Source organism: Malania oleifera, chromosome 8 (genome assembly GCF_029873635.1).
Source record: "Malania oleifera isolate guangnan ecotype guangnan chromosome 8, ASM2987363v1, whole genome shotgun sequence".
Classification (NCBI taxonomy): domain Eukaryota; kingdom Viridiplantae; phylum Streptophyta; class Magnoliopsida; order Santalales; family Ximeniaceae; genus Malania; species Malania oleifera.
In genome coordinates this window covers 22,104,590-22,126,340 of record NC_080424.1, presented here as the reverse complement: position 1 = coordinate 22,126,340, position 21,751 = coordinate 22,104,590, and the positions used below count along the sequence as shown (strand labels likewise).

Genomic DNA, 21,751 nt, shown 5'->3' with positions numbered 1-21,751 from the left:
AAGGGCAAAAAGACCAGAGAAAAATGCAACCTTAATTCTCCCAAGCCTGTTCTCATCCAACACCCTATCAACAAACCTCCAGAAAACTCAACCATAAGCTTTCTCAAGAGATGATCATTTTTTAACCTCTTCTTCTGAACATTAACCACTGCATCATTAGCCACAAAAGCTGCACCCAGGATCTGCCCACCACCATTGAAAGCACTGTGGCATCTATGATCAGGTCTACCAGCACTTTGCAAAGCCTATTAGCCAGACATCTAGTTAAAATTTTAAACAGTACTGACCAAACTAATAAGCCTAAACTCCTAAACTTTAGCCAGAATGATCCTTCTTTGGCCCCACGATAAGGAAATATGGGATTCATGCTCGCTCTTCCCTAAGACATCATTGGCAGAAAAATCACTGAAAATTTTGATAAGTTCACTGTTAATCAAATACTAGCAACCCCAAAAAAATGTCAATGATAAACCAATCAGGCCCTGGAACCTTATCTTCTTCCATCCCAAAAAATCACTGTCCTTACTTCCTCAAAACTTTTCTCCAGCCATAAAGCATTATCCTCATAAATCAGTCTAACCCTTCTATCATATGTCTATCATTTACATCCACATAAACAAACCTATAAAATGCCAGAGTTATCTCCTTAATAACCATATGATGCTTAACAATATGGCCCCCCTCAACCTCTGACTCTAAAAAAATTTTTTCTCCTAGCATTAGCCAACCTATAAAAAATACTAGTGTTACAATCCCCTTTCCACACTCAATTTAATTTAGTTTTTTGTCTCCTACTAATCTCCTTCCTCAAAACAACCTCCTCAAACCCTCAAAATGTGTAGCTTTATATCCAATATTCCACCATTTTTTTCTTTTTATCCTCAACTTATTTGTCAAGCCTATGAATTGACCACTCAATTGCCATCCTGTTCTCCCAACCCCATTGCCCATAAACTTGGATCAACACGCAAGGTTGGTCATATCAACAGATTGAGACACTGGCAGGCCAGCTCCTTTGTGGCAATTGTGGAATTCTTGGAACCAACACAGTAGTAGCACCAATGTCAGCAGCCAATCCAAAGGAAAGAGGGGTGACATCCAAAAGGCAACAAAAGAATGCAGCATAAACAGCAGCTGTAGGCCACAGCTTTGTCTGATTTAATGTCTGCCTGTTCCTCATCCTCCTGTTTCTTTTTGTTCTTTGTAGATTACATCCAAAAAAAAAAAAAAGTGAGTTTTACAAAAAAAAAAGAACAGTCTGAGAAGGGTGATCCTCTGCATTCTGCCACAGCTGGTCCATCTCTTCTCTTCCTCTGATTTTTATTTTCTCCGGTTCTTCTTTCCTCCTTTATACTTCTTTTCTTTTCTAGCAACTAAACAAAACAGTGTTACAATCATCATTATTACCAACAACTTCCTTCACAGCAAGCCTGAGAACAACGTTCCCCTCAGCCCAGTATGCACATCAGGCAAAACTCCTCTTTGAATTTGCCAATATATCACACACTGATTTAGTTCTGAAGAGAGAGAGAGAGAGAGATTTTGTAATTTGGGGAAGATATTTTAAAAATTTTAACTCTTAATAAAACTAGAAAACAACATAAGGCAAAAAAGATGGAGAAAATGACATGGGAAGGCCACGCAATAGTCAACATCCCATTTGAATCCAATCCTACATTCCAAATGAAACTTAAATAAAGGCTTTTGATGTTCAATAAATTAAAACCAAGGTACCTAAATTGACAATAGCCACAAATTTTAGCAGAAAAAAATATGTTATATACCCTAATGATGATAATAATTATCATTACTACTACTACTACTACTACTACTACTGCTACTACTATTTCATTGTCTTACATCCTATTTTGTAAGATAAGAGGCTGCTTGGTATCTGTTGTGCTTCCTGTTTTCTATTTTGTCACAGTATAATGGGGAAACAAGTGGTGATAATGCATATGTTTTCACTTTTTTCTTTATAGTTTATATTGTAAATTTTCAGCAACAGTTGCAATAACTAAAAAAAATTCTGGTTTTCACTCATTGACAACCTATTGTCAAAATATTTTGAAATCCAAAATTCATTTACCTATATTAAATCATTGCATACACAAATTTTTAATAAAAAAAATTAAATTTAAAATGTCCCTAAAATTTCTCAAAATTTGGAAATAAAATAAAATAAAAATCATCCAAAAATACTTCCACATTTTCAACCTTCATTTACAATAGGATTGTTCCTGAAATACTAAAGAGTATTTTGAAAAAATACAATAATTAAATGAAATAAATATTAAGAAATTCCTGTTTCTTATTAAAATATATTTAAATCTGTATCATTTTATTTTTCATTATTCGAATCATATTTTATTTTATTTCTAATTGTGATTTGTTAATCTTTAACAGTGGCACCATTTACTTGCTATGAAGAATTTTATGGTGATTAAAGAATGGTTTGATAATTAATTGTGAATTCATCGAAGGGAAAAGATGAGTACATTTTCATTCAGGTTTATAATTTGTTCTAATTTTATAAATATAAAGAAACAGTTGCCATAGTATCTGTTTCTGGTTTTTAGTTTTCATTTCTTGTTTTCGTTTCATAATATTCTACAGTGATACTAAACAGCTCCTTAGCTTTTCATTTCAGTTCATGGACATCAAATCTTTTACCTATTATTTCAAAAGCATATCTTTGTTAAATGAGGAAATAAATGTTGTTTGGCAGCATGCAATCAATTGCTAATTACCCAAGCAAGGACTTACTCAGCTTCCTCTTCAATGAAGGCACTGACAGTGTCAACTGGCTTCGTTTTACCTAGATGAAAACAGCAGATTTGCAGTACTTATAAAGAGTTCAGCAGTAAAAAAACGAAAAAAAAAATGATCCGCATACAACTTGCAACCTCTTGCACTGCAAGCCACAATAGAATCTCAAAAAAAGAAAAGAACTAAAATTGTTCAAGAATTAGGAGTTCCAGGTGTAACAATCAGGCTATAGCACTTGAGATGAACATGTAGACAGACAAAATTAAAGTTACCTCTGGTATGCTTTTTTGAGATATGAGTGAAACGAGCAAGAGATTTAGCAAGTGTTTCCATAGGGACAACTGAATTTTCTTTCATACTTTCCAAAAGATTCCTTTTTTCAGAATCTTCATGCTTGCGCAACCTTTTAAACTTGCGTACCTGGTTGACACTTTCAGAGTTGTCTCCAGAACTCAAACGCCAATCTTTGCTACAGCTACTATTTGTGAGATTTGCCAAAGGGGTTTGAATTTCATCATCGATAGGAAAAGTCAACACACATCCCCTTGCATTGGCACTACTGTTCACCTTGAGCAAAGGAGTGTGAATTTCTTGGCTAATAGAACCATAGACATCCCTCACTCTGCCATTACTCTCCTCAATGGCATCTTTATTCTTATCTGAACTGGGAGACTTCATTAGCAGCTCCGCCTGCAATTTGGCCGGAGAAACAAGCTCTGGAACCAGAAATTCATTTCTCTCTTTGGCAGTTGACCCTGCAAAAGCCAAACATTTCAGCATGGAATATTTACCCGCATATATTATTTCTATCAGCACAAAGGTCTCCTACTCCAAGCTTAAAGAAACATTCAAGCATTATCTTGTTAGAAAGAATACTGACCATCATCAATTGGAGACTCTGGAATGACACCATTTTTCATCAAGTTACTTAATCGAGGACTAAGCTCACTATCTTCAAAATCATTGCAGCATTTCTCAGGTAGCAATATTGGTGTTTTGTTTTCCACGGCATCAGACTTCTCATGTTCACTATGTCCTTCATTTGAGGGAGTTTTCTTCATTTGAGGCTTCCCATTTTCAATTACATCTGGCATTCTGCCTTGCTGAGCATCAGAGTTACTTGATCCAGGTATTTGCAGGGTCCCATTCTTTCTGTATGATATGGTAGGAGAAGGCAGCTCTGCAACAGTTGTTTCTTCGATGTTTGGCTCTTCATATTTTCCTCTCTCAAATTGGCAAGAATCTTGCTTCGAATAATTTAGTGCCACTGTAATGCTTGCACTTGCACATTTAGTATGTGAAATTTCTTTGAAGGGAAGCACAGGGACAGATAAAATTAGGACTTTTCCAAGAGCATCAACAGCAACAAAATCTGAGCCAAAAAGGTATGAATGCAAAGGAGGGGCTTGGTCTCCAATATCAGACATACTATTAGTTCTTGGGATCCCTGAAGGTGATACTTCAGAATCTAATACATTTCTTTGTGATCCTTCAGAATCTAATACATTTATTTGTGATTGCACTCTCGAGAGACCGTCAACTCGAAGTGAAGCTGCAAAAACAGTTGATATTATATGACAAATTAACAACATTTGAAAATCTGTAGCTTGAAATTTAATGATAAAATAATATCCATAATGTAAAAAATACATACTTTGTCCATTTAGAACATAAAAGGCAAGATGCATCATTCTGGATCAGAGTTGGTACACAGCACATTTCAGTTTCAATTTTGGTTCAAATGTTCAATCAACATCAATTTCAACCACCCAGCCAAAAAATAAAAAATAACAAACAACAAACATCAATTTTAAACCAGCAAGCAAAAACTGGAATAAATTAAACAATTGGGGAATGCTGTTCCAAAAGCACATTGGGAGGTATTTTGGTGGTATGGGACTATCAGGTGGCAGCTAGAGTGGACTTTATTAGGGGCTTTTTTCCCTTGTCTGTTTTGTTGGAGGCATAGAGAGAGGACAGCAGTCTATGGTCCTTCTAGGCCTACCTTTAGGTCCCAGTTTTGGGAGGAGTTTGGGACTGTTTATGGGTTGTGTTATCCTAGATGGCTAGTGGGTTTGAACTTTTAGCATATCTAGGTTTCTGTCAGGAAAAAAGGAGGTGGGAGATTTTCTTCTAGCATCACTCTTTTGATAATTTCATTACGGAGTGTGGCCTGAGAGATATTCCATTGCATAATGATATGTTCACTTGGTCAGTAGGTGGGGAAAGATCAGTAGCGAGTCTGCTTGATCACTTTCTTTTTACTAACTGTAAATGCATAAAATTACCATTATGTTCTAGATTACGAAATTCATGACCAAGAATAACTTTGCATGTGCATAATAATTAAATTAAATATTGATTATATTCAATTGGCATCCTTGAGGGTGGTCAAGATTGGCAGTGTGCCAGGATTGGACATAGGGACACGTTGTGGGGTCTCTACCAATCCTTGTCTTTGTTTGTTCTAGAGAGTTTGACTTGGCAGGCTAGAATCAGGGTTGGCTAAAGGGGTTCCCTACCCCTTAGCCTTTTCTTAAGTTGCTTAAGCATCCACTGATCATTCATGAAACGTGTTTCCTTTTATTTTCTTCACCCTATACAAACCCAAAATATTGATAAAAGCAATTTTTGAAGGGATGGATGACCCAAATGAGCATGCCACTAGTCAAGAGAAACATCACGAGTAGAAATCAAAGAATCCACATCACAAGAACTAGATCTAATACCCCCACCATCAAAATAGTACAAGCCCTCCACCAACCCTTTTCTTTTTGTAGAGGTTCTAAATAGAAAAAATGAGAAGGAAAAAAGGTTAAAAAGCAATTATGAGATGTAGTCAAACGAATAACAAGTCCAAGGAAAATTAAGGCACATATGAAACGGAAGAAAAAGGAATATAGGGAAATGAAAGAACAACAGTAACCTTAGTGTGTCGATAAAGAGTTTAAAAGACAAATAAATTAGGACTACCTTGGAGGAGAAACCAAAACGAATAACTTAGATTGAGGAGGATGAAGAGGCAATTCTGCGAATCAGATGCAAAAGCACTAGATGTACCAAACTAAGTTAGGTGTTATTGAACCATGCAAACAAGATTGTTATAGTCCTCACCAAGACACAATAGATGTTGCATTCAACTCCCTAGTCTTGTAGCTAGTGCACATCAAGTCTTGACATAGAATCGCCTTCAGCGCCAAACTTATCTTACAAAAACAAAAGACTCATTGGCCTAATTCGATTATCCAGGGCGATCCCAATGGAACTCAAATAGTATAATTGTCCAGCCACGATGTGCATAAATGCAATAATGGCCATAACAAACTCCTTGTCCTGATACATTACCTCTGCCATAACCACCATTCAAACCTTATCCCCATCCTCCAACACTTCCCTTACCATGATAAGAGGCAATCCCAACTATCGCTAAAATACCACAAGAAGAAGCTTCGAGAAGAAGACTGAGAGCCTTCTTTGGTCATACATTGATTCTAGCATATGCCTCATTCATGGATAGTATGGGTTCATCGGAAAAAATCTAATCACGACTGGATTGAAGTTCAAGACTCAACCCAAACAAAAACTTGGTAGCCAAAGACTATTCATTACCTTTTTATCATCTCAACTATGAGAACTAACTCATTGATAGATATGGAACACCTCCCCCATTACCCTTGAGAGTGCCATAATACTCATTGATGGGTATACCTTCTTGGTCATATTTCAAAAATACTTTCACATGTTAAAAACACAAGTTTGGTTTTTATCTTGTGAGAAGCTTTCACAAAGACCACCCTAAATGGATTTTGCTACTCTATGAAACATCATGTTCACAGCAATTTGCAGATCCATGTTGTTCCATAATCATACAAGTAATATATCATTTTGTTTCATTCAATATTCATGATCCTTAGGTTTGAGTAATGGTGAAGAATGCAACAGATACTTGAACTTTCTGTTTGAGTTAACATACAGATATTAACCTTGAGAGTGCTATAATCCTCACTGTCTAAGACCACAAGTAGTTGGAGGATCCAACCAGTTTGACTGCTATGATTTGAAGGTAAACAGTATCAGCTAAAGCTCTAAGTATATAAGCCATTTGGACCACCCCTAGCACATCACAATCAGAACAGCCCAGAAATAATGCAGAATCGGGCAACACACACCAGCACAAGACAGCACTCCAAAACTTCAAAGGTCCAGAACTTCAAGAGGCAGCCATGACCACGGAGCTGGAATCACAGAATCCTAGGAGGAATCATAAACATAAATGGTCTCATTATCTTGCTGAACTGGCTTTGACCACACATAAGAGAGCAGACACATTCTAACCACACAGAATACAGCAGACCACAAAAAGCACTAGAGGCACTAAAAAAGTAGTACAGGCACTCAATATAAAACCTGGCAGCAGCTAGAAGCATATGCAAGCATGGAAACAGCAATCACAACATCATCACAGAATCATTACTTGACCACTAGTGTCAGGAGTCAAGCCTGTAGACAGCAATATGCTTGCTTGTGTGCATGATAAATTAGTGTAGGTTTTATTATTGTAGGATAATGCTTTAGTGAATATAGTGAATATGAATCATCAGTCAATTTGATGTTTCCTAGTAACAGAGTGAGAATAGCATAGAAAGTTCTTCAGGGGAGGGTCAGTGTTTATCAATCATTGTAAACTCACTCACCATTGTAAATGAGTTTAGCCTACTTGCCTTCCCTGCTAAACACACATTGCCCACAGAAGTGTGAACAATGACCATGTGACTCATGTTTATGAACATGCTTGTTTAGTGCTTCTGCTAAGTTTGTATTCAATGGATGTGAATTTGCTAATGTGGGGAAATTGTGGTTTACCTTTTCCTGACTAGTTAAGCAAGTGTGCTACAACTAGTGCAGCACAGCCCTTCAAAAGGTGTGAAGAGTCCAGCTTGTGATAACTATTCAGAGGAACCACAGCAGCAACAGGCCCACCAGAAATAGTAGATTGCTATCTTTACATTAGCAAATTTCAATGAGCCACACAACACCCACAAAAGTGGCTCCTAGCAAAGAGAAGAGGATACAAAACTCTTTAAAATATCTCTACTTTAGAAGTCGACAAGGGAGAGAAAAGGACAGATAAGTATAAGGGCTTTAAATACGTTAGTGTAATCAGATTCAGAGAAGTTTAGTGCTCTTACACAATGTTGTAAAACTGAAATAAATCAAAGATTCAATGAAGAAAATGGAGCACTAAGGATCAAAGAGATGGAGACAAGAACAAGAGAAGAATAGAAGAGGGAGAAGGACCAGTTAGCAATGTCCTGGAGCATGTGTACAGCCCAAGTCTGCCCTCTTATATATTAATAATAAAGAATAAAAATTTTAATTTAAAAAACAAATGAAGCACAAAATGCGTCCACTCACATCAACTAATTACTAAAATAACGTATTCTCTCCTAACTCACAGTCTCACACACATTATTTATTTATTTATTGCTCATGTAAAAAGAATGCAAAAATCTCTAGACCCAAATAAAAAAGGAAAAACCACTAATAAAGATTTATGAACACTCATATTTTTGGTTATGCCAATTTTTTTGACAAGTTGATGAGCTCATTAGTACATTACCCTCTCTGCTATTGTCTTGTTTGTCAACAATTTCAACTCCCAAGCACTGGAATGAAGATGCTTCATCCTAGATTTGTTGGAGATGAGTTACATTAGAAACTATAAATCAACATAAAAAGACGAAGCAACTGTAGCACAAAATAATTTGAAACAAACCTCAAACGGGAAAGATTTAGTATCTTGGCCAAATGATAATCCTTGCAAATGTTGCATAACATCAATAAGAATCCCTGTTCTCAAGGAGTGCATTACTTGATGCACTCTAGAGGGAAACACCTGAAAGTGTGGAAAGGCAATAAGAGATGGCCTCCAAGAACTCTCTCTGGTAGGGGGGAAATACTTTGAAAGCAATTCAGTCTCTGCACCAGTTAGTTTATCTTCAAATATAGGTGTTTCAGAAGGGTGATCATCCTTAATTTTCCGTCTACGAGGAACAAACTGCTCAATTGACATCTCAACAAACTGAACTTCTGGTTTGAAAATATGTGGAATCTATTGATAAACAAAAGAGAATATAATGGTAAGAAAAGTTACAGGAAAATTGAAGGATGTACTGGACAGACCTCTCTGATAGACCTTACCATCCTCGGACTAGGATGGAAATTGAAGCTATTCATCCCTCCATTACGCATATGTTTTCTTACAGCCCTGCTGTTTGCTTGCTTTCGCATGTAACCCTTCAACTCTGATCCCTCACAAGCCAAAACTAGTAAAACAACTTGTCAAGGAAAAATCAGAATAAGCGCAAAGAACTTCCAAAAGAAAAGTCTAATACTCAAGAACCTAAAAAAGGTGCAACTGCAAATAGAAGTAGGAAATCTGGGTATATAATCATATGAATCAAACCCACGTCGATTAACAACCTAGTAAAGCCACTTGGCTAGCTGGACCAGCAGGCCAAAATGGTGCCTTGTCTGTCAGCATCACCCTCACACACACACAAAAACACACAAATTATAGCAGAAAACACCTAATAGCAACAACTAAAACCATTTTTTACCACCTTCCCTATTATTTCTGAAATATTATTGAAACTTACTGTTATAAATATTTTTACGACTTACAAGGCCAACAAATATAAGAAGGCAGTGAGACAGAAGCTCTTATTCAGTTATAAAAACTTTAGTTAAAAGGGAAAAAGTTTGTTTCATTTATTTGTATATATGCCCAATTGGTCTTAACTCAAAATCATAATAATAATCATAATAATAATAATGATGATGATGATGATGATGATGAAGAAAAAGAAGGTTTGAAAATGCACCCTGCTGCATGCTGAAGATTGAGGGCATGCATGGTATTGTCGGAAGTATCTTCCCAAGGTTTTGCTAGGCTCCATCCATGGGTCATTCCAAGGCCAAATGCCGCACTGTTGACTTGCATAGAATTGTTAGCAAAAATGCACCCTGTTGCATGCTGAAGATTGAGGACATGCATGTATTGTTTTAAAGCATGGTTGGAAGTATCTTCCCAAGGTTTTTCCAGGCTCCATCCATGGGTCTATTCCAAGGCTAAATGCTGCATTGTTAACTTGCATAGGTTTGTTAGCGAGGTTGTAATGCATATTAATGATAGTTTTGAGGCTCCTTCCTATACCAACTTGCCTGGCTATTTTCCAAGTGCGAAGGCTATTTTCAAATACATGTCATGATTTTGGTCAAATCCTGTAAGTTGTATTGCGGGGATCCTTACATGGGAGGTTGACCATCGGGTAGGCTGGGTCTATAAAAGGGAGAGTTGTCTCATGGCCATGTAAAGTGCGTGTGTAGGGAATAAGTTCAAGCCAAAAGTGAGAGAAACTCACCTATTCACAAATCCTCACAAAACCAAATTCTAAAACCATCCCCTATCATATACCGGATCAAAGAAATAAAATAAGGATATACTTGAGAAATATAATTCCCAGGATAAACATAAGAAACATTTTCCTTCACCTTAGCCTCCCAAACATTTCTACGGAGCTCATATTTGCTCTTGATTACTGTGAAAGGGATTCAACTTCTAAAAAACTCACAGCTTCTTCCCCTCGAAAGAAATGTGAGTACGGTAAGTAGCCTATCCTCAATCCTCCTTCATATTTAGGCTCCCTCACAACCTCCCAACCCACTAGATGATCCTTCCTACCCTCAACCACAATGACCAAATTCATAAAAAAATAAAATAAAATAGAAATACTAGACAGATCAGTAGAAACCAACCCCCTGTTTGGTTCACGGAATGGAATTGAAGTAGAAAAGAAATTCAGGTAGGAATGGAATCAAGGCAGGAACGGAATCACTGTTGGAATGCGATTGAGTTTGCTTATTAACACAGATTGACTGTCAGAATCATAGTTTCTGTCCTTTCTAACACTTTGTATTCTTCAATGGTGGCCATAGAGTAATGAGAAATAAGTCATTTTTCAGAAATAATACGGCCACATAGAAAAAAATATAAGATTCCACTCTTCCAACCTCTGAGCAACTTGCTTAATAACACAACATCAAAAAGAAGCAGCATAAGGATTGCCTCCCAATGTAAATCCCTGTCAAATGCCACTCTTGAACTTTACAATCAGCTAAAGGAGCATAATGAGAATCTTCCACTCAAATTCAAACCACTTCAACTAGATAAGAAATTAATCCTAAAACCAAAAACAGCCTCAACATTTTGTAAAATAGTTTAAGACATTCTTAAATCTACCTAAGCCACATTTTGGAAAAAGAACAGTATCATCATCAAACTGAAGATGGGAAGCAGCAACCTCTTCCTTACCTACACTGTTCCCCTCCAAACAAGCCAAATCTTATATGCATAAAGCATTCTACTTAGAATATCAACCATTGAGGCGAACAAGAAAGGGGGAAGGGGTGACCTTGACTTAAACCCCTCAAAGCTGAAAACAAGAAAAACAACCCCTAATCCACTTCCTTCTCCTAGGATCCTCTACAACTTCATGCACAACCAAGTCAGCATTAAAAAATGTACCTACTTACTACAACCACTGGCTAGGAAGGAGAAACAGCAGAACTCAGCACAGCATGCAATCTTCTACATAACATCTTTGTCAAATCTTAGACACATTTGCTACCAAACTAATAAGCCAAAAATCCATAACATGTAAAGAACAATCTTTCCTAGGCACAAGGGTGAGAAATACAAATAATAATATTTCCTATGAAACCCAGTAGCATGAAAATCATTACCAGCATTCAAAAAATCATCCTTCACAATATCTCAACAATGATGAAAGAGGACAATAGTAAATCCATCCATAGCAGCCGCTTCATCCCCCTTCATACCAAACATTGCTTCCTTCACGTCATCATTATAAATTTCCTCTCTAATCAAAAGCTTTGCTCCCTAGAAACATGATTTTAAGCCAGTTTACCAATCATCAGCCTTAACTCATTTTTCTTAGAAAACAAAACCTTATAAAACTGAGTAACTTTGCAATAGCACCTAAATGATGAGCTATATACCCACCACCCACCCTTAATTCCTTAATCATATTACAACTCCCACTTGCTACCTGGTGTAAAAGAAAGGTACCACAATTTCCCTTATGCATTATCTTTGAATTTTGCCTCCAAGTAATCTCCTCCCATAATACCCCAATCTGCATCAAAATGTCATTACTCTCAAATCTCCAAACACAGCCCCATTCCACACCTTACGCTTATCTTTTAAAAAATTTGACTTCTTCACAAAAACAAAATCCAACCAACCCTGAAAATGACAATCTACCAACCAGACAATAGCCTATCAAAATCATGGCAACTTAACCACATATTTTCAAAATGAAATGGGCTACGCCCCATTCACCTAATTTAGCTCTTAGCGCAATGAGGAAATGAATAGAGACTGGTCTAGCAAGAAAATATGAAATTAAAGAAGGAAACAAATCCACCTACTCTATACTAAAAAGAAACTATCAATAAGGCATGCCACCTGCCTCTTCCCTGAAACATACCAAGTAAATTGAGCATCAGAGAAAGGAATATCTCCCAAATCACAATCTCAAATAAAATCTCAAAACCCCTCATACTAGCTGTGACTCAAGATCCCACTAACCTGTACCAGAGACATTAAAATCACCTTCCAAGCACCAACACAAACTATAGAACCCAAGGAAGCCCCCAAGATCATATTAAAAAGGTCTAAGGAATGAGAATTAGGTCCATAAACATAAGTAAACCACCACTCTCCTCCACCTCTAATATCTAAAAGAACAAACAAAATAAAAGACCCTCCAAGAGAATCCACCTAATAAGTGAATCTCATATCCCAAGCAATAAGAATATATCTTGAAGAACAAGACGACAGCAACCAAACCCATTGCATGTTGGTACATGATACTTTCAAGCCTCCTTCCCACATGACAATGTAAATGGCCATCTCCCCAAGAGGGTAACGCTATTTTCAAAGCCATCCATTGGCTTTGGGCAAAATGCATAGATCATATTGCATGGTCATTAAATGGACAGTTGAGCATTATATATGTTCGGTCTATAAAAGGGACCAAGGGAGGTGGGTGTGTGGAGTGTGCAATCAAGCCAATAAGTAATAGCCTCCTATACTTTTCTTTTCTTGATTTAGAAAGGGTTTGTGCGTTTTCACAACTTGTGGGGAGTGAAGACTCCAACTCTGTCATATTAATCACACTCTCTGTTGTATTTCTCTTCAGTTCGATAGTTGGTTTGCTCTTGCCAATTATGGATGTAGGCCAAGACCCGAAAACATAAATTCCTTGCCTTTTGAGTGCTTTATTTGTTATTTTTCTTTTTTCTTGAAATTTATCTTGTGCCTTTGCCAAGGCAATGCAGTGGCCCTTGTGAATCACCAGTATGTTTCTCTACCCAGACATAAAGTAGGTTGCCTACATACCCTATTTTTTCAATATTTAAACAAAAATTAGTGTTGGCACAGCCAGTAATTCCTAATGTCCTGGAGAGGCTGAAGGTTGAATTTGATGTACCTTTATTCAAATATCTTTTTCGGGTAAGAGGCAGTTTAACCTGGCCAAGTTAGACCAAATTGCCAAGTTCACCTCAGTTAACATTAATTCGTTTTTAGTGTACAACTTGGACTCATTGTCAGACCAAATTTAGCCAAACCCACTTGGACTGGCCAATCTAGCCCATGTTTGGAAACTATGAATCAATTTGACATTTAAATACAAAAAATAGAATAGCTGAGATAAGGATATCAACTTGTCCATCATGTTTCCTTCCCGTCCTTCCCATCCGCTGAATCATTCTCAAAGGGGAGACATTAGCATCAAAGCATATTACAAGATCAACCTCCATGATATCCAGGCCTTCTTCACCTATCGATGTGGCAACAATGACATTGTATCCCCCGGCTCGAAATTTCTGAAGAAGAATGAAGTAAGCACATGCAATAACATAAGCAAAGGATCAATGAGTAAGCTAATTACCTCCAGGACAGCTTGTTGAACCTTTTGCGATTGTCCTTTCAAAGTTTTTCCTATAGAAGGATGTAATCAATAAATATTAACAAATAATTACTCAACATATTAAATGAATGCCCAGTGATGCTAATGTAATTTTAGGAAAAAAAAATTATATACAAGAAGTGCAATTGAAGCACAAAATCATCCTAGAATACAAGAATTTCCAGTAATATCTCAATTTTATGGTAAATTTTAAATTTTGAAATACTTGACCAACCAACCACCTGGATCAATTTATTCTCTTTAAGCAACTAAATACATACAGCAACAAAGAAAGAAGGGGAGTAAATCAAGAAAATTTCTGCTCCCAATCAATAACAATAGAGATACAGTCCTTATTTGATGAAATTAAGTGCTAAACACAGAACAGAGGATCTCCTATTATTCTATTTTCAGGAGTAATAACTGAAAATCTAAAACAAAACTCGAAATTTCTTCAAAAGACACCAAACAGGTCAAGAGGAGTAGGCTTCAAAACATTTTTCTAAGTTAACCAGCAAAGCAAAACCAACCAACAGTTTTCCAATCTAACATCATAATAGGTACTAGGGAGATCAACTTCAAGAAAATATATGACTTGATGACAAGTGGTGAATCACATTGATGTGGGACAAAACACTTGAGGATAATTAGACCCAAAAAAAGAGAATATATATATATATATATAGAGAGAGAGAGAGAGAGAGAGAAGAAAGGGAAGAGGACCAAAAGACTTCAGGAAAGGAGACAAGCAGACAAGAAGAAGAGAATAAACAAGGAAGAGAGAATTGGGAATTAAAATCTGCAAAGAATTCTATTTTATTAATCGATCCAACCTATCTATTCTGAAATAAAACTAGAGGTGTTCTTTCTGCTCACTAAACACAATTCCAAATATGAACATAAATCAAATCCTGAACCCCTAATATCCTTCTTACCTACAAAAAAAAATAAAAATCAAAAAATCAAAAATGAAGCTTTAATTTCTTCTGAGTGATGTCAGCCATATAAAAATATTTCCTGTCAATCTGCAGAGTCTATATTTAGAAAGTTTCAGAGTAGCCAATTCTTTTCAACAGTACCTGAGTCCAATTACTTTAGGTGAATGCCTCCTACAGTATCTAACATTCTAACATCAACTAAATTTTTGTTTCTAATTGAAGCGTTATTTAGTCTACTTGAAACTGGTTGAGCAAAGGCAGCAGCCATGTACAATATGACCCAGACACGCAGCAATACGGCTACTCTAGCTCCTACAGGTAAGCCCAACTTATTGCCTCTAACCCTAGTTCCAACTTGCCACTTGTTTCTGGTGCCTCTGATCATATGGCAGGTGAGTTGTCTTGTTTATCCAATTTGCATAATCCCTCGAAGTATCCTTCTATTATTCTTGGTAATAGTACAATCTCTCACGTACACAGAGAAGTTAACATTTCTCCTACTCCTAATATTTCGTTATTTTCTGTTTTGTATGCACCAAATTTTCCCGTTAATTTGCTATCAAATAATTAACTAAGTCCCCCAATTGCTCTATTACATTCTTTCCATCCAATTGTGTTTTTCAGATGAATATGATGATTGGTGGCAGTCATGAACTGCATGGTCACTACTACTTGGATAGACCACCAAATAAACCAAATGCACTTCTTCAGTGTCTCCTTTGCAATGGCATGCTTATTTGGTTCACTCAACCCCTCCAAAGATACATCAGATTATTCCTTCTATTCCTCCTGCTTCATTTTTTCAATGCAGGCTTCTGAGCTGGGTAAACATCTCTTGTCTGTGTTCTATCCTTGTGCCAATAAACAAAGTCCTAAAATAACTTTAATCCGTTCTAATATATGTTGCATATCTACTATCTAGTATCTTAGGCTTTTTATATCTGTTACCTTTGATGATGATTCTAGTGGCCTGGTTGTTGTTAAACGACTGGTCAGAAGTTCTTCCTGACTTCAAGTTCAACAACTTCAACTTAACAAGAATTGATGTGTTGAGATTTGGTGCGCTAGAATATATGCACAGTTATTTATCATCATTTTGCTCTGACGAGGGTATCCTTCATTAAATGTCATTTCCATATACTCCAAAGTACAACAGATAGGCTGAGAGAAAGAATAAACATCTAGACATTGCCAATACAGTGATGATTTGCATGCAGTTCCCTAAATATTTGAGCTGATGCTATCTTTGCTTGTTACTTATTTATGGCTCGTCTTCAGCTGTTTTGGGATGACACTATACCTCACTCTATTTCATGTTCCCTTGCATAAATTTAGGGTGTTTTATTTGTTCAGAATTTCTCTTTTGGGTTGGATAAACTATACCCAAGAGCTACCAAGTGCACTTATTTTGTGATATTCCTGTACTCAAAGCGGCTCCAAACTCTTCAATGGTGGTACCTTTTTTTTTTTTGAAAACACACCAAATGATATACCAGAAGGATCTGCGATTGCTCCTAATATGTTCTACAGCTCATGATTTCTCTGTGCCACTTCTACTTTCTATAGATACGCCCCTCTCCTCTCCTGTATCTTCTACCTCATGTTCCCCTAGTGAAGTATTTCCTTCCAAACCGCTACAGTATATCAGCAGCAACAGAGAACATGTAAGACGGTACCTCTATTAGCTCCTCCTACTAAATAATCATCCACTTCTTTTCAAGATTCACCTCCTTTGAGCTGTGTGTACTCCCATTTTTATCTTCTCCTTGCTCTTCGCAAGCTCAAACACAATTACAAACAGTATGCACTTACTAATTTCCTTTCGTTGGTTCATATGTCTCCTACACATCATTCCTTTTCCACTGCTTTTCCTTCTATTGTCATCCCTAAATATTATTAAGGAATCTTGAATGGAAGCTTTGTGTAGTCATGGTACTTGGGAAATAGTCAATGACCTCCAGGTAAATATGTGGTTGGATGTTGGTGCATGTATACAGTAAAATATCAGCCAGACAGCACAAATGAGAAGCTCAAAGCTAGACTCGTGGCTAAGCGCTACACTAAGCATCGACTACTTTGGAACATTTTTCCAGTTGCTCGATTACACTCAGTTCAAGTTCTTACCTCTACTATTTGATGTGCCGAATGCCATTGTGTGATGACTTGGAGGAGGAGGTCTTTAAGGAGCAGCCACCAGGGTTTTTTGCACAGAAAAATGACAGGAAAGTTTACAGATTGAAAAAAATAAAAAAAAAATAAGGCTATTTATGCATTAAGCAATCTATGCATGCTTGGTTTGAAAAGTACAGCCATGTCGTTATCTCCTATAGATTTTCCAGGTCACATGCTGACCCTTCTATATTTGTTCGGAGATGTCTCCAGAGTAAAGATTTTGACTGCTTTATGTTGATGACATTATTATTTCGGGTGATGATGTCGATGAAATTGAATCAGTAAAATTGTATAAAGAAAATACTTTCAAACAAAGGATTTGGAAGAGCTACAATGTTTTCTTGGCATTGAAATAGCTAGAAGTAAAGGAATTTGCCTTATCTAAAAGAAAGAATGTGACAGATCTACTCTCAGAGACCAGTAGTCTTGGGGGGCCAAACCAATTGAAACACCTAGAAAAGTGAATGCTGAACATGAAGACTGAAGCCATGGATGGTATAGAATTTGAGAATCCCAAAAAAGTACAGGCAACGGTTTGCTAAGCCCATCTACTTAACAGTTACAAGGCTGGACATCATGTCTACTTTCGGTGTAAGCTGGTCTGTGAAAAAGCCAAAACTAGTACTCTGGGAGGTATTTAATAGAATTTTCAGGCATCATAAGAGATTAAGAGTGCCTAAGGTAAGGAATTAGTCTATAAACCACTAGGACATCTCAAGATTGTTGTTACTCAGATGCTGACGTGGCAACCTATGAATCTGAGGGAGAACTACTAGGTATTGTACATTCCTAGGAGGCAATATTAAGTGGAAAAGAAAGAAACAAAACATGGTCGCGCAAATGTAAAATTCAAGAGTATAGGCATATGGTGCTTATTGCATTTGAGTAGATGCTGTTGAAAAGCTTAATGCAGGAATTTGGTGTTTCCTGTAATCAGCAAATGATCATGTTTTGTGATAATGAGGGTGCAATTTTCCTTGCTACCAGTCCAGTATTCCATAATAGAAGGCACATTGAAGTACAATGAGATTTTGTATTGAGATGTTGTAATGTCATTTCTGCACATTATGTCCAGCTCGAAATAGAAACTAGCTGATGCCTTCAGTAAATCTCTTGTGAGGACATTTGTAGCAAGTAGGGCATGGGGAGGATATTAGCAGGTCAAGTAGAAGTTCTTTGTTAGTAAAGGATTTAACAACTAATTAAAAAAAAAATATGGGGTATTTTCCGAATCAATATTCAAAATGGTTTTCTTTTAGTACTTTAAAATTATAAAAGGGTCAGCTCTCCGAAATCAGGAACAACTATTTTGTTCTCTCTTCTCCTTGGGTTAACCAAGTTCTATTTTCTTCCTTCTCTCTTTCTCTTCTTTCCAGATTAAGCAAAAAATTACCAATGTAGGTGAATTTGAGGTCGCACATAATTGAATTACACCCTTAGATTGAGTACATTGGATGGACTAGCGTTTTGAGTCTAAAAATGTGTGAACAGAACCAACTCGACGCAAGTCTGCAATTTTTATATAATTTTCTGTTTATATCAAATGCTGTTATTAATAAGTGCTAGGGGTGATTCTGTAATTTCTGAATTTTTTTTAGGTTAATTTTGGCCAAACAAGCTTTTGGGGGTCATTTAATATTCCAGGGTACTTTTGTGATAGGAATTACTTTTAGTGAGTATTTAGAAGATAAGCAGATTTTAGGAGTAGTTATGTGCAAAATGGGAGTTGGCTGTCTAGAAAGCCTTGCAGTTGGTATAAATATGAGCCTTCAACCACTTTTCCAAGAGGTTTTTTCTTTGGTCTTTTGAGAAGATTTCTCTGCAGAGCTCGGATCCAAACCAACTAGGTTGAAAAAATTTGGAGGATTGGGTTTTTAGTCATCGACCCTGCAGTGTGTGCCAGTACCTCCATCACAGCTAGAAGCTCAAGAGGCCAGTAAAATAGAAGTTGATTTAGCCTTGGGCTTGATATTTCTTGAAAGCTCGGCAATGTATCAACTTGCATTGGGCACTAGTATGGGGATAAAGTTGCTCTTTTTCTTAGAAATTGCCCTATTTTTTAACTAAAAATCACAGCAGTAATCTCTTTACTATTTGATGATTTAGCAGTTATTTGAATCAAAGAAAGAATTAAAATACTATCAGTGTTTATTTGTAAAGTTATTTTCTATACCAGCACCTATTTGCATCAAATGGTATTGGAGCAAGTTCGATCTTGTGGGTTCATAGCCACAAGGGATGGAAGAGAAAATAGTGGGCGTAAAGGCAAATATGTGACTATTGAGATGTTTGAAGAGCTGTAGGAAAAAGTTGGACAACTCACTCAGCTTGTTACACAAGTCATAGGCAATCGAGACTGCTGAAACAATGGCGATAAAGAATACGATTTTGTTACTGAAGCACGAAATGAGATTAGTGAGCAAGCCACTCCTCGCCAATGTTGAAGACCAAAACAAAACTCAGTCAACTAGAGCACCACTGAAAATAGCCCAACCTGACAGGAGAGAAATTGAAGTCATCCTTGCAAACAAAGAGTTCACATGATCAAGGAAGAAGCAACACGAGTTTTTAGTGAAGTGGAAAGGCTTTGGAGAAGAAAGAGTCAGTTGGATGTCAATGAGAGACATGGAATTGTTCATGGACAAAGTTGAAAAGTACCATCGAAGTCTACAAAAATGTTGCCCACATAAGTTGGGGAGAATGTCAAAAATAGAGCTTGTTCAGGCCATTATGGCTACCTATAACCGCCATGGTCTTAAATTTCCACGAAATTGTCAAAGTTTCTGATTTTCATCACCCTCAAAATCGAAATGGCAGTTGATTCACACAATTTCCATCAAACTTTCAACGAATCATTCGAAACTTATCAAAATCTCAAAATTTTGGGGAAACTTGTCAAAATTTTAACTATAGAACAAAATGTCCACAGAATTCAAATGAGAGATTTAGGAGCGAAGCGCAATTTCTCCCTAAATTTTTTTATTTTTTTATAAAAACAAAAATATTATTACAAGGGCTTTTGAAACTATATGAAAAAATAAACTTACAACAACATTTTTTCATCTAACCATTCATGACTAAATTACAATTATTTGTATAAGAAATAATATTTAAATGATTTACGAATTTCAATTATATTAACTGAATATGTTTAATGCACATTATCTTATCAATATGTTTGATACACAAATTATATCACAACTTTTCCACCTCATACACAACATAGATCTACTTAACTTGTAATACATTAGTCCTAAAACTTATATTATTACGTCAATTAACCATTTATAATTTTTCATAAAATAATTTCCATGCTTTAGCTATTGATTTCCATTATTTTTTCAAATTGAAATCAAAATTGACATTGAAACTGAAATTTCAGTATTTTTGGAGCTTCAAAATTTGAGCGAAAATCAAAATTTAAGACCTTGGTGACCGCTTGTATTGTGTACACAGGATGGGTAACAATCATGTAAATATAGAATAGGTTTATGCAGCAACTGTGATAATGTCGTAATGTAAAATGGGAGTATGATTCCTCGGTCAATTTTATATTTGCTAGTGCTAGAGCTAGAATAGTGTAGAAAGCTCTTTAGGGGAGGGTGAGTGCTCATTAATCACTATAACTCACTAGTGATAAACATGTTTAGCCTACTTGCCTCCCCCGCTAAACACGTGTTGCCTATGAAGGTGTTAATAATGAATTGTGTTGCTAACAGTTTACCGCATGACTCTCATTTGCTTTTTTGAATGTTTACTGGTTCCGCTTAACTTTGTACTTGATGGTTAAGATTAATCGGTGAGGGAATGTTCGATTAAAAGAACAAATAGAATGTCTTGCTCTCTCTCATCCCCTCTCTCTATCTTCTCCCCTCTCGCAACTCCCTTTCGAGCAATACAATGACATGGAGTTTATACAGTAGGTCACATTGAATCGGTCAATCCAAATAGAAGGAAAATCCTTCGAATAACCAGAATTGTTCGATCAGTGGCAAGGAAGTTAGGGTTTCAACAAGAGCAACTATTTTCTCAGATGCAGTTAGGGCTGCGTTCAGAAAGAAAACTGCAAATAGGAATGAGCCAAGCGGTATTTTTCAGGCCTTAGGCCTAGCCCAAATAATAGAAAAAGAAGGTCAATCTTTTCTCGATAAACTGGGCCAATTATTTGATTAGACCCAATTTTTAAGGAAGTCTCAAGGGGGCTCAAAGGGAGATTCTGATCCTCTAGGCCTCATGCAGATGGGCCAAGCTTGTAGTCCAGCTTATGTCTTGGATAATAGTGATCCAAGTACTTCCTTGCTGGAAACCAAAAATGGGCAGGCCCAAAATACTGTTCCTAGAACCCAGAAGCCAAGTATTTGGAAGGTCACTATACCTTTTGATAGTACAATACATTCCCAATCTACAGATTTCCAAGTTATGAGTCAAATTTGGGACAAACTCACATTAGCAATAGAGAAGATCTGAAACAAGATTGTGGTGTTAAAAAAGCAACCAGTTTTAAACAGGGATTAGAAAGAGATGTGGAAAAGATTAAAAAATTAGTAGTTGCTTTGTGTGGGGAGGAAATCTTAAGGTTTTTGTCTTATTATAACAAATTAGAGGGAAACAAGGTTTATGCTCGTCGGAGGGCGGCTTATATGGGTGCTGAAATGAGGAAGGTGTTTGAAGATAAGAGAGACAAATCTGGTGAGTCAGTGGCAAAGTTATTAAAAAGAAATTCTAAAGGAAAGCTTAGTATAGTGGAAGATTCTCATGCTAAGTAGGCTGGAAGTAGTAATGGGGTAAGTAACGAAAAAGAGGGAGGGAAAGAAA

The 21,751-nt window shown here is 36.7% G+C and overlaps 1 protein-coding gene across 3 annotated transcripts in view; it reads right to left on the bottom strand.

Moving 5' to 3' along the window:
• Positions 1–21,751, bottom strand: part of LOC131162301 (DEAD-box ATP-dependent RNA helicase FANCM) — a 98,196-nt gene that overhangs the window by 35,622 nt on the left and 40,823 nt on the right. The window contains exons 14-21 of one of the 3 annotated variants that reach the window (XM_058118620.1): positions 13,809–13,858; positions 13,578–13,743; positions 8,953–9,098; positions 8,546–8,881; positions 8,390–8,456; positions 3,650–4,321; positions 3,042–3,524; positions 2,767–2,818 (exon numbers count right to left, since the gene is read on the bottom strand). In XM_058118620.1, coding sequence (XP_057974603.1) covers positions 2,767–2,818; positions 3,042–3,524; positions 3,650–4,321; positions 8,390–8,456; positions 8,546–8,881; positions 8,953–9,098; positions 13,578–13,743; positions 13,809–13,858 — 1,972 coding nt within the window. The remainder of the gene's footprint in view (positions 1–2,766; positions 2,819–3,041; positions 3,525–3,649; positions 4,322–8,389; positions 8,457–8,545; positions 8,882–8,952; positions 9,099–13,577; positions 13,744–13,808; positions 13,859–21,751) is intronic. The other 2 variants (XM_058118622.1, XM_058118621.1) reach the window with 2 other exon arrangements.